Source organism: Triticum urartu, chromosome 2A, assembly GCF_056163025.1.
Source record: "Triticum urartu cultivar PI428250 chromosome 2A, HENAU_Tu73, whole genome shotgun sequence".
NCBI classification, from domain to species: Eukaryota; Viridiplantae; Streptophyta; class Magnoliopsida; order Poales; family Poaceae; genus Triticum; species Triticum urartu.
The window spans coordinates 55,028,967-55,042,521 of NC_141874.1; the positions used below are offsets into that span (position 1 = coordinate 55,028,967).

At 45.3% G+C, this 13,555-nt stretch overlaps 1 protein-coding gene and 1 pseudogene across 1 annotated transcript; both read left to right on the top strand.

Moving 5' to 3' along the window:
* Window positions 1-7,237: 7,237 nt before the first annotated feature.
* On the top strand, window positions 7,238-7,501 carry LOC147983685 (ankyrin repeat-containing protein At2g01680-like). Its single transcript, XM_087540831.1, has one exon. It carries the CDS (start codon window positions 7,238-7,240, stop codon window positions 7,499-7,501), a length of 264 nt encoding a protein of 87 aa, XP_087396957.1.
* Window positions 7,502-9,196: 1,695 nt separating this feature from the next.
* The window catches only part of LOC147983686 (uncharacterized), a 29,780-nt pseudogene continuing 25,421 nt past the window's right edge, over window positions 9,197-13,555 (top strand).

Genomic DNA, 13,555 nt, shown 5'->3' on the forward strand with positions numbered 1-13,555 from the left:
GAGGAATTTTTTGGAATAGCAGAGGTCTGAGGGACTTGGCTAAAAGAAGATTTCTAGCAGAGGCTTCTATCGAACATAGGTTGGATTTTATTGCCCTTTCTGAAACAGGAAGAGGCAATTTTTCCCCTCAATTCCTAAATACGTTGTCGGGAGATGTCGATTATGATTGGCACTGTCTTCCCCCGAGAGGAAGATCAGGTGGGATCTTACTTGGGGTTAGATGCGAGACGTTGGAAGTCCGAAGTGTGGTCATGGGAGATTTTGCCGTCAAGTTTCGGGTTAGGTCGAAGGTCGACGGGTTTAATTGGGCCCTGGTGGCGGTGTATGGGGCCACACAGCTAGAACTCAAACCAGATTTTTTTGGTGGATCTAGTCCGTATTTGCGGGTCTGAGCAGCTTCCAATCTTAGTGGGGGTGATTTCAATATCATTAGAAGGAGAGACGAAAAGAACAATGATAATTTTGATGGCAGATGGTCGTTTATGTTTAACACCATTATTGAAAGCTTGGATCTGAGAGAGATAGAGCTTTCGGGAAGAAAATTCACTTGGGCTAATACTTTGCCAACCCCTACGTTTGAGAAGTGCTACCTCTTGAGCACTGCGTTGGTTCTCCCTTGAAGAGGAAAGGGTGATGGAGTAAAGCAGCGTAAGTATTTCCCTCAGTTTTTGAGACCAAGGTATCAATCCAGTAGGAGGCCACGCACGAGTCCCTCGCACCTACACAAACAAACAAGAACCTCGCAACCAACGCGATAAAGGAGTTGTCAATCCCTTCACGGTCACTTACGAGAGTGAGATCTGATAGAGATGATAAGATAATATTATTGGTATTTTTGTGATAAAGATGCAAAGTAAATAAAAGGCAATAGAAATAGCAAAGTATTGGAAGATTAATATGATGGAAAATAGACCCGGGGGCCATAGATTTCACTAGTGGCTTCTCTCAAGATAGCATAAGTATTTGCGATGGGTAAACAAATTATTGTTGAGCAATTGATAGAATTGAGCATAGTTATGAGAATATTTGTTGGGGAACGTTGTAGAAAATAAAATTCTTCTACGCTTCACCAAGATCAATCTATGGAGTCATCTAGCAACGAGAGAGAGGAGTGCATCTACATACCCTTGTAGATCGCGAGTGGAAGCGTTCAAGAGAACGGGTTGATGGAGTCGTACTCGTCGTGATCCAAATGACCGATGACCGAGCGCCGAACGGACGGCACCTCCGCGTTCAACACACATACGGTTGGGGAAGACGTCTCCTCCTTCTTGATCCAGCAAGGGGGGAGGAGAGGTTGATGCAGATCCAGCAGCACGACGGCGTGGCGGTGGAAGCAGCGGGGATCTCGGCAGGGCTTCGCCAAGCTCAGCGAGAGGGAGAGGTGTTACGAGGGGAGAGGGAGGTGCCAGGGGCTAGGGTGCGCAGCCCTCCCTCCCCCCTCTTTATATAGGGGCCAAGGGGGGCGCTGGCCCCTCTAGATCCCATCTAGATGGGGGGCAGCGGCCAAGGGGGGTGGCTTGCCCCCCAAGCCAAGTGTGGCGCCCCCCACCCCCAGGGTTTCCAACCCTAGGCGCAGGGGGAGGCCCAAGGGGGGCGCACCAGCCCACCAGGGGCTGGTTCCCCTCCCACTTCAGCCCATGGGGCCCTCCTAAATAGGTGGCCCCACCCGGTGGACCCCCGGGACCCTTCCGGTGGTCCTGGTACAATACCGGTGACCCCCGAAACTTTCCCGGTGGCCGAAACTGGACTTCCTATATACAATTCTTCACCTCCGGACCATTCCGGAACTCCTCGTGACGTCCGGGATCTCATCCGGGACTCCAAACAACTTTTGGGTTACCGCATACTAATATCTCAATAACCCTAGCGTCACCGAACCTTAAGTGTGTAGACCCTACGGGTTCGGGAGACACGCAGACATGACCGAGACGACTCTCCGGTCAATAACCAACAGCGGGATCTGGATACCCATGTTGGCTCCCACATGCTCCTCGATGATCTCATCGGATGAACCACGATGTCAAGGATTCAAGTAATCCCGTATACAATTCCCTTTGTCAATCGGTACGTTACTTGCCTGAGATTCGATCGTCGGTATCCCAATACCTCGTTCAATCTCGTTACCGGCAAGTCACTTTACTCGTACCGTAATGCATGATCCCGTGATCAACCACTTGGTCACATTGAGCTCATTATGATGATGCATTACCGAGTGGGACCAGAGATACCTCTCCGTCATACGGAGTGACAAATCCCAGTCTCGATTCGTGCCAACCCAACAGACACTTTCGGGGATACCCGTAGTGCACCTTTATAGTCACCCAGTTATGTTGTGACGTTTGGCACACCCAAAGCACTCCTACGGTATCCGGGAGTTGCACAATCTCATGGTCTAAGGAAATGATACTTGACATTTGGAAAAGCTCTAGCAAACGAACTACACGATCTTGTGCTATGCTTAGGATTGGGTCTTGTCCATCACATCATTCTCCTAATGATGTGATCCCGTTATCAATGAGATCTAATGTCCATAGTCAGGAAACCATGTCTATCTGTTGATCAACGAGCTAGTCAACTAGAGGCTCACTAGGTACGTGTTGTGGTCTATGTATTCACACATGTATTACGATTTCCGGATAACACAATTATAGCATGAATAATAGAAAATTACCATGAACAAGGAAATATAATAATAACCATTTTATTATTGCCTCTAGGGCATATTTCCAACAGTCTCCCACTTGCACTAGAGTCAATAATCTAGTTACATTGTGATGAATCGAACACCCATAGAGTTCTGGTGTTGATCATGTTTTGCTCTAGGGAGAGGTTTAGTCAACAGATCTGCTACATTCAGGTCCGTATGTACTTTACAAATATCTATGTCTCCATTTTGAACATTTTCACGAATGGAGTTGAAGCGACGCTTGATATGCCTGGTCTTCCTATGAAACCTGGGCTCCTTGGCAAGGGCAATAGCTCCAGTGTTGTCACAAAAGAGAGTCATCGGACCCGACGCATTGGGAATGACTCCTAGGTCGGTAATGAACTCCTTCACCCAGATTGCTTCTTGTGCTGCCTCCGAGGCTGCCATGTACTCCGCTTCACATGTAGATCCCGCCACAACGCTTTGCTTGCAACTGCACCAGCTTACTGCCCCACCATTCAAAATAAACACGTATCCGGTTTGTGACTTAGAGTCATCCAGATCTGTGTCGAAGCTAGCATCGACGTAACCCTTTACGACGAGCTCTTCGTCACCTCCATAAATGGGAAACATATCCTTAGTCCTCTTCAGGTACTTCAGGATATTCTTGACCGTTGTCCAGTGTTCCATGCCGGGATTACTTTGGTACCCACTACAAGAAATATGTCAACTTATGACCTTCTGTCAGTGACCCTCGAAGAATTGGTCATAAATTTATGACCATTTTAGACCAATTGGTCAAAAGCTGTTCAGGGGGCTTCAAACCCTAAACCATTGCGACCATTTTGGTCAGAAAGGTCGTAATTTCCTTACACGAAATGGTCACAAAGCAAACAGTGCTAGTCCGCTGCCTTATTTCTAGTTGTTAATGACCAATATAGATGGTCATAACCTTGTAGATTGTGGTGGGTTGTGATGACTAGGCGCCATCTCATCAGTTTTGCCTATGTGTCATGTCCATGTGACAGTTTTTGCCCTAGGTTGTAAAGCAACCTATATTTATATCATTCCCAAAATTCCCAAAAAAATCTCATAAATTCTTTGGGTCATATCTTCATCAAATATGTAAAAATCCTTCCTTGCCTAGTTCAAAACTAATTCAACAATATTCATTTTCCTATTATGTTCACAACAACACTTTATGAAGGAAGTGCTATTTATATATTCTTGATTGCCCTACGAATTTTTGGGCACTCTTTCCTATCCAAATCATTACCGCATGACAAAATTCAGCTCCATTTTCCTAGCAAATCTTCCTCGGCAAATTTCCAAAGTTTTTGTCCACCTAGAAGCATTGTGAAGGAAGTACCTTTTTATATCTCTAAATGACATGAAATTTATACAGTTTCTTCATATGCCCAAATTATCACCCTCCTCCAAATTGCAGCTCAGTCAAATCATCTATGTGAGCCCAGGTTCAATTTATATTTTATGGCCAAATTGGCACGTTGCAAAGCAAGTGTTATATAGACCCCTCCTATTACCCTCAAACTTTTCGGGCACTCTTCCATACCCAAATCATTGCCACATGATAATATTCAGCTCAATTTTCCTAGTAAATCTTTCTCGGGAAATTTCCAAAGTTTCTACCTTGAGAGAAGCTTTGTGAAGTAAGTACTAGCTAGGCTTACCCAAATTATCTGAAAATTGACCAGCGCATGACCATACCTAATTAACTTACCTACACCAATTTTGAGCTCATTTCATTCATGCAATCTCTCTCACTAGTTTTCCCAAGTTTCTGTCCATAGAAGAGCATTGTGAAGGAAGTACTACTTTGGCATGTCCAAATGGTATCAATTTTTCTACAATGCTTTCCTATGCCCAAATAACTATACTCCACAAAATTTCAGCTCAATCCATTCATTATTTTGAGCCCAGCTTCAACATTCATATTTTTGTCCAGCGTGGTACTTTGCAAAGCAAGTACCACCTAGGATCCTCCTTTTGAGCTAAAAATTTGTGAAGACATTCTCCTTAGTAGATGATCATCCTCAGCCAAAACTCACGCCCATTGGCCATGTGCATTTCCCGTACCGCTAATCAAACACTTGGCTGCTAATTCATGTTTGAGCATCGATTGGTCTTCTCGTGAGAATCTTATGTTGTAATTTTCTTCCTAGAACCAACCTGGAGAGTGCCCAACCCACTAGACATGCCTAAGCCGCCCATAACACATGGCAACATTACGGTCACGCGGTGACCACGCGACGGGCATGCGAGTTTACGCGCTCTAGAGTTGAGGCCCTCGGCCACCGCCCAAACCTCGACGTATCGCCACCAAACCATGTATTTATGATTAAATAGGTCCTTATGTAACTAGAAATGATTTTTGGAAAAAATAAATAGCAAACTATGAGGCAGCTGCAGTTCAAATTTGACCCGCTTCCAGCTGAATCGGCGGAAATTTGTCTTTTTCACGAGAGGTGGATCAAAAATTTTTACACCCAACCATTTTATCAATTGTGCATTAAATATGGCCTAGTATTTTATAAAAATGATTCGGTCCAATTTTGCAACAATTATTTGGTAGTTCCTTCACAAAAAAACCTCCTTTCGGGCACTCGAAAAATGGAAAATGGTTTTTTCGTCCAACGAAAATGAAAACTTCCTTAGGCAACAATGTTTGCCATTCCAATATGCACCCTTGTGCACAATATGAGATCATTTGAACAAACTATGCCATGAATGTGGCCATAAGATTGATCATTTGGCTTGAAAGCCATTGATCTCCACACATGATAGCTCGTTTCTGAGAACACTTTTTAAAAATAATTGCCGTATTACAAGTTTGTTATTTTTCCTAGGAACTTGGCCACATATGATGACACAATGCGAAGGTTTCCCAATTTTTTGATTATTTTTGAATTTTTTATACCCATTTCAAAATGCGGTCAAAACGGCGGGAATGACCGTTCCTAGCTAGTGGTTGAATCTTGGAATTTTTTTGGTGTTTCTATGATTAAATAGATACTTATGTACCTAGAAATGATTTTTGAAAAAAATAAATAGCAAACTATGAGGCAGCTGCAGTTCAAATTTGACCCACTTCCAACTGAATCGGCGGAAATTTGCCTTTTTCACGAGAGGTGGATCAAAATTTTTTACACCCAACCATTTTTTCAATTGTGCATTAAATATGGCCTAGTATTTTATAAAAATGATTCGGTCCAATTTTGCAACAATTATTTGGTAGTTCCTTCAGAAAAAAACCTCCTTTCGGGCACTCGAAAAATGGAAAATGGTTTTTTCGTCCAACGAAAATGAAAACTTCCTTAGGCAACATTGTTTGCCATTCCAATATGCACCCTTGTGCACAATATGAGATCATTTGAACAAACTATGCCATGAATGTGGCCATAAGATTGATCATTTTGGCTTGAAAGCCATTGATCTCCACACGTGATAGCTCGTTTCTGAGAACACTTTTTTAAAATAATTGCCGTATTACAAGTTTGTTATTTTTCATAGGAACTTGGCCACATATGATGACACAATGCGAAGGTTTCCCAATTTTTTGATTTTTTTTGAATTTTTTATGCCCGTTTCAAAATGCGGTCAAAACGGCGGGAATGACCGTTCCTAGCTAGTGGTTGAATCTTGGAATTTTTTTGGTGTTTCTCTGATTAAATAGATACTTATGTACCTAGAAATGATTTTTGAAAAAAATAAATAGCAAACTATGAGGCAGCTGCAGTTCAAATTTGACCCGCTTCCAACTGAATCGGCGGAAATTTGCCTTTTTCACGAGAGGTGGATCAAAATTTTTTAGACCCAACCATTTTGTCAATTCTGCATTAAATATGGCCTAGTATTTTATAGAAATGATTCGGTCCAATTTTGCAACAATTATTTGGTAGTTCCTTCACAAAAAAACCTCCTTTCGGGCACTCAGAAAATGATTAAAAATAGCTAGAAAGATCAGAAATGCATAGAAATTGGTCCTTATCCATAAAATGTGGTCTAACTCTAGTGAAAATTTGTGTGGTGCCATTTTGCAAAATATTTTGAATAGCTACTTCACAAAATCCCTCTATTTTTAGTACTTAGACACTTTTTTAAATCACTGCTTTTTCAACCAATCAGGACTCTTCCCACGGATCGATGACATGGCGCCCATCCATCCATCCATCCATCTCTCCATCCCACATCCATCCATCCATCCATCTACAGAAAAAAAAGGAAAATAAAATGAAAAAGAGATACCCCCACCCGCAGCCCAAACCCTAGGTCAGATCCCATGGACTCCCCCCATCGCACCCCTCCTGTCCTCGCAGCCGCCGCCACCTCCTCCCTCGATCCAGTCCTCTCCCCGGCCTCCTTTCCCCGATCCAGTTCTCTCCCCGCCGCTCCCACCCACCGCCGACCTCGCAGCCCTCCTCACCACCGCCGCCGACCTCGTCCCTCCCTCCCCTCGCCATCTCTCCCTACCCTATGCCCCAGATCGAGTCGAGCAGGTCGGCCGACGCGCTAGGGTTCCGTTTGGTCAGCTCCGCGCCGGCTCTCCGGTTGGCCGCCCGCCCGACGATGGATCTCCTGCCGCTCTCCCACCAGGCGCTCTTCGCGGCCGTCCGATCCGCGGACGCCGAGGCCGTGCGCCGCCTCCTGGCCGTCGCCGAGGAGTCCGCGCTCTACGTCGCGGCGGAGGCCGGCGCGCTCGAGGTCGTGCACCTCCTCCTCCCGCTCTACGACCTCGAGGCCGCCAAGCTCCGCTCCCGCCTCGACCTCGACGCCTTCCACGTCGCCGCCAAGCAAGGGCACACCAGTGAGCCCCTCTTCTCGCTCGATTAGTAGCTCGGGGTCTTCTTCAAGTTCGCCTGCGGGGTGAGTTGCCCGAGCATTGTCCCGCCCGTGCTAGCTGCATGTTTAAACTTCGCAGTAGGTTCTCTCCTGAGCATTATCCGATGCAGGATATGTCATCCGTACGCGCTGTGCTTTGATCTGCTTGGTTCTAGCAGTTACGTTGTTTTCGAGTGGATTTAGGCACTGCCTGTTAGATCCAGTGCTTTGGATTCCCTAGTCGCGTCAGGCGATGGGTTGCATGCTGATGATTACTGCTAGGTCCATGCTAGTGATTATTTTGTATGGATGATGATACTGGCGTTCCTTCTTTTCTTACAAGTACTTTTTGGGCAAGTCGATAGACTCCGTTGCTCCATCTGTACATAATTCTGTTTGTGTTCGTTGTAGTGGTAATTATGGCTTTAATAGTTATTGAAGATTGCACCTGTAAATCTAGATCTACTTGGATCCTGGTGGCTTCTTTTGCCAAGCAATATCATGTGCTTATTAGTTGCAAGCTGTATTGGTTTGCTCTGCTGCCATGTTAATTCTTTGTTTCCCCTTTGTGTTAACCACCTTGTGCTGTTGTACAGAAACTTTATTGAGAAATTGTCAGTTAACAGTATTTTTCTTCTAGGCCATCGGGGGATCTCTGGCGGCAGCACAGGGAGCAGAGCAGCGGAACAGCAGCACTGGCACGGGCTTATATATTGTTGGCTTGTAGCATAAACTGTTGGAACGATAGCATAAATTGTTCAGCGTCTTGACGCACTAATGCAATCGTACTGACAATTGGTAGTAACCAAAATCGTATAAAGGCAGTCTGCTCTCTCTTTAAATTATATTTCATAAACTATATTGAACCACTACAGCTGCTATAGATTTGAGATTCACATCTTTTTACATTGCCTGCTCTAGGAAGTTACTGTCGTGTAGTTAGTCTTCTTGCACTGCATTTGTACAATTGTATATTCTTGCCACTACTAGGTGATTCCTTGAATTATTCAGTCTGTTGTAACATACCAGTTTGATGGAATGCCTATGGTCTAAGGAGATAAACATTGGTATCCAGAATAGATCTACCTAAACCAACAGGCACAAAACATGCATATCCCTTTAATCTGCATTAGTGCGTCTAAGTGGTTAGTGTATTGTAAGCTCCATCCATGGAGCAGTGAAATAAGCTGACGCTGTATAACGTGCAGCTAGCTTGCTGTTTAGACATTTTCCCGTTTTTAAGTATTACTTTTCTCTACATCTTTGAATTGGATCGTCGATCTTTCCTGGAGTCGATTTTGCGCTAGAGCTTCTAAAACTAACCAGTCCAGGGAAGAACTTCTTTCTTATCTTCATACATTCTGGACCTTTTCACTACCCTCAATTCAGTTTCTACAACACGACAATTTTAAAAATGCTAGTCGAGCAATCTTTTAGAAAGCACAATGCTAGTGGGATCTACTCGGTTCATGCTTACTTTGGTCTGCATGACAGTCCTATACGAAGTGCAATTTTGTACTGCTTTCTTCAAGGTTTAGGGTCCAGGCATATGGCTCACTGTTCGTACTGTCCCAATGCAGCAGCTTCAGCTTCGCCTGCTAGTCGTCTGCGCCGGATGCCGCGCCCGGGGCCGCTGGTGGCCTCGAGGACGACGCCCAGGCTAAGGCATACGAGGGCGCACCACCACCGTATGACAGGACCAAGCGCATGGTCATCCCCGACACGCTGAAGTACGTCAGCGTTGGACTGCCTTCTAGATCTTGGCGTGTGTCTTGTATGTGTGTTTGATGTTGACGTTGCTTGTGGCTTTGCAGGGTTCTGAGGCTGCAGCCTGCGCACAGGTACTGCCTCCTCGGCCAGCTCTCCAAGGAGGACAGATGGAACTACGCTGACACCATCAGGGTAAGCTATTTCATTCTGTTGTTTCTTCAGTGCTCACTAGTTGCTAGTGTTCGACTGCTACCAGTGGGTTAAGATTAGTTTTTTATAATTGTTTTCTTGAGGATGAGTTACTGGGGCTGCTCAGGCCATGACTCGAAATTGTAATTGTTTTCTTGAGGATGGGCAATCTTGTATAGCTGAAAGTGATACATTCTTTGAAAACTCGGCTTCTACTATTCACCTTGTAGATTTTTTTATTCTGCAACATATTTGGTTTTGTCTGATTAAAAAATTGGTCATGCTCACGAGCAGTATATATGCACTTGGTTGGTTCATTGTTGGCAGTTTAGCTACACAAACTGACTGACATTGCACAATAAAATGTAGCAGATTTGCTAGCAATCCTTCTTTCTCTCGTATAGAAGTACATGCTATCTAACGTGAGCAAAATCATTGCGTAACTACAGGTACATCATATGACTAATTTACACAGAATACTGATACTCGACCCCATGCATTCAGTTTCAGAACTTGAAACTAATTAACCTGTGGAAACTAACCTGACTAGTAGCTTCTCTGGCTTCTAGTTTACAACTTCCAGGATATCAATCATTCATTCTCAAGTTGCTGCTGGCAGCTACAAGTCGCCCTTTTCTGGAATTTTCATGTACTTTTTTTGTGCGTATATGCCTTCCTCTTCGATTTAGAGCTTGTGATTGAGGTCAATTGATGGTGGTGGTTGTGCGATGCAGATGTTCGGGGTGGCGGAGAAGGAGATGGAGTACCGGGTCGAGCTTTTCAACCGGTGAGTGATGAGCCTGTTGGAAATATGCCCTAGAGGCAATAATAAATTAGTTATTATTATATTTCCTTGTTCATGATAATCGTTTATTATCCATGCTAGAATTGTATTGATAGGAAACTCAGATACATGTGTGGATACATAGACAACACCATGTCCCTAGTAAGCCTCTAGTTGACTAGCTCGTTGATCAATAGATGGTTACGGTTTCCTGACCATGGACATTGGATGTCGTTGATAACGGGATCACATCATTAGGAGAATGATGTGATGGACAAGACCCAATCCTAAGCATAGCACTAGATCGTGTAGTTCGTATGCTAAAGCTTTTCTAATGTCAAGTATCATTTCCTTAGACCATGAGATTGTGCAACTCCCGGATACCGTAGGAGTGCTTTGGGTGTGCCAAACGTCACAACGTAACTGGGTGGCTATAAAGGTACACTACGGGTATCTCCGAAAGTGTCTATTGGGTTGGCACGAATCAAGACTGGGATTTGTCACTCCGTGTGACGGAGAGGTATCTCTGGGCCCACTCGGTAGGACATCATCATAATGTGCACAAAGTGATCAAGGAGTTGATCATGGGATGATGTGTTACGGAACGAGTAAAGAGACTTGCCGGTAACGAGATTGAACAAGGTATCGGGATACCGACGATCGAATCTCGGGCAAGTATCGTACCGCTAGACAAAGGGAATTGTATACGGGATTGATTAAGTCCTTGACATCGTGGTTCATCCGATGAGATCATCGTGGAACATGTGGGAGCCAACATGGGTATCCAGATCCCGATGTTGGTTATTGACCGGAGAGTCATCTCGGTCATGTCTGCATGTCTCCCGAACCCGTAGGGTCTACACACTTAAGGTTCGGTGACGCTAGGGTTATAGAGATATTAGTATGCGGTAACCCGAATGTTGTTCGGAGTCCCGGATGAGATCCCAGACATCACGAGGAGTTCCGGAATGGTCCGGAGGTAAAGAATTATATATAGGAAGTGCTATTTCGGCCATCGGGACAAGTTTCGGGGTCACCGGTATTGTACCGGGACCACCGGAAGGGTCCCGGGGGTCCACCGGGTGGGGCCACCTGCCCCAGAGGGCCACATGGGCTGTAGGGGGTGCGCCTTGGCCTATATGGGCCAAGGGCACCAGCCCCTAGAGGCCCATGCGCCAAAGGGAAAAGAGGAGGGGAGAGTCCTAAAAGGGGAAGGCACCTCCGAGGTGCCTTGGGGAGGATGGACTCCTCCCCCCTTGGCCGCACCCTTCCTTGGAGGAAGGGGCAAGGCTGCGCCCTCCCCCTCTCCCTTGGCCCTATATATAGTGGGGGGAAGGGAGGGCAACCATACCTAAGCCCTGGCGCCTCCCTCTCCTTCCCATGACACATCTCCCTCCTCCCGCAGCGCTTGGCGGAGCCCTGTTGGAATCCCGCTACTTCCACCACCACGCCGTCGTGCTGCTGGATCTCCATCAACCTCTCCTCCCCCCTTGCTGGATCAAGAAGGAGGAGACGTCGCTTCTCCGTACGTGTGTTGAACGTGGAGGTGTCGTCCGTTCGGCGCTAGGATCATCGGTGATTTGGATCACGACGAGTACGACTCCATCAACCCCGTTCTCTTGAACGCTTCCGCGCGCGATCTACAAGGGTATGTAGATCCGCTCCTCCCTCGTTGCTAGATGACTCCATAGATAGATCTTGGTGACACGTAGGAAAATTTTGAATTTATGCTACGTTCCCCAACAGTGGCATCATGAGCTAGGTCTATGCGTAGTTTCTATGCACGAGTAGAACACAAAGTAGTTGTGGGCGTTGATTTTGTTCAATATGCTTACCGTTACTAGTCCAATCTTGATTCGGCGGCATCGTGGGATGAAGCGGCCTGGACCGACCTTGCACGTACTCTTACGTGAGACTGGTTCCACCGACTAACATGCACTAGTTGCATAAGGTGGCTAGCGGGTGTCTGTCTCTCCCACTTTAGTCGGATCGGATTCGATGAAAAGGGTCCTTATGAAGGGTAAAGAGCAATTGGCATATCACGTTGTGGTTTTTGCGTAGGTAAGAAACGTTCTTGCTAGAAACCCATAGCAGCCACGTAAAACATGCAAACAACAATTAGAGGACGTCTAACTTGTTTTTGCAGGGTGTGCTGTGTGATGTGATATGGCCAAAAGGATGTGTTGAATGATATATGTGATGTATGAGATTGATCATGTTCTTGTAATAGGAATCACGACTTGCATGTCGATGAGTATGACAACCGGCAGGAGCCATAGGAGTTGTCTTAATTTATTTATGACCTGCGTGTCAACATAAACGTCATGTAATTACTTTACTTTATTGCTAACCGTTAGCCATAGTAGTAGAAGTAGTAGTTGGCGAGACAACTTCATGAAGACACGATGATGGAGATCATGATGATGGAGATCATGGTGTCATGCCGGTGACAAGATGATCATGGAGCCCCAAGATGGAGATCAAAGGAGCTATATGATAATGGCCATATCATGTCACTATTTGATTGCATGTGATGTTTATCATGTTTATGCATCTTGTTTACTTAGAACGACGGTAGTAAATAAGATGATCCCTCATAATAATTTCAAGAAAGTGTTCCCCCTAACTGTGCACCGTTGCGACAGTTCGTTGTTTCGAAGCACCACGTGATGATCGGGTGTTAGATTGTAACGTTCACATACAACGGGTGTAAGACAGATTTACACACGCGAAACACTTAGGTTGACTTGAAGAGTCTAGCATGTGTACAGACATGGCCTCGGAACACAGAAGACCGAAAGGTCGAGCATGAGTCGTATGGTAGATACGATCAACATGAAGATGTTCACCGATGTTGACTAGTCCGTCTCACGTGATGATCGGACACGGCCTAGTCGACTCGGATCATGTAATCACTTAGATGACTGGAGGGATGTCTATCTGAGTGGGAGTTCATAAGATGAACTTAATTATCATGAACATAGTCAAAAGGTCTTCGCAAATTATGTCGTAGCTCGCGCTTCAGTTCTACTGTTTAGATATGTTCCTAGAGAAAATTTAGTTGAAAGTTGATAGTAGTAATTATGCGGACTAGGTCCGTAAACTAAGGTTTTTCCTCATTGCTTCATAGAAGGCTTATGTCCTTAATGCACCGCTCAGTGTGCTGAACCTCGAACATTGTCTATGGATGTTGCGAACATCTGACATACACATTTTGATAACTACGTGATAGTTCAGTTAAACGGTTTAGAATTGAGGCACCGAAGACGGTTTTTGAAACGTCGCGAAACATATGAGATGTTTCGAGGGCTGAAATTGGGATTTCAGGCTCGTGCCCACGTCAAGAGGTAAGACCTCCGACGATTTTCTTAGCCTGCAAACTA

Bases quoted from the DNA above. Each gene is read 5' to 3' on its own strand.
- LOC147983685 (XM_087540831.1), top strand. From the start codon at position 7,238: ATGGATCTCCTGCCGCTCTCCCACCAGGCGCTCTTCGCGGCCGTCCGA.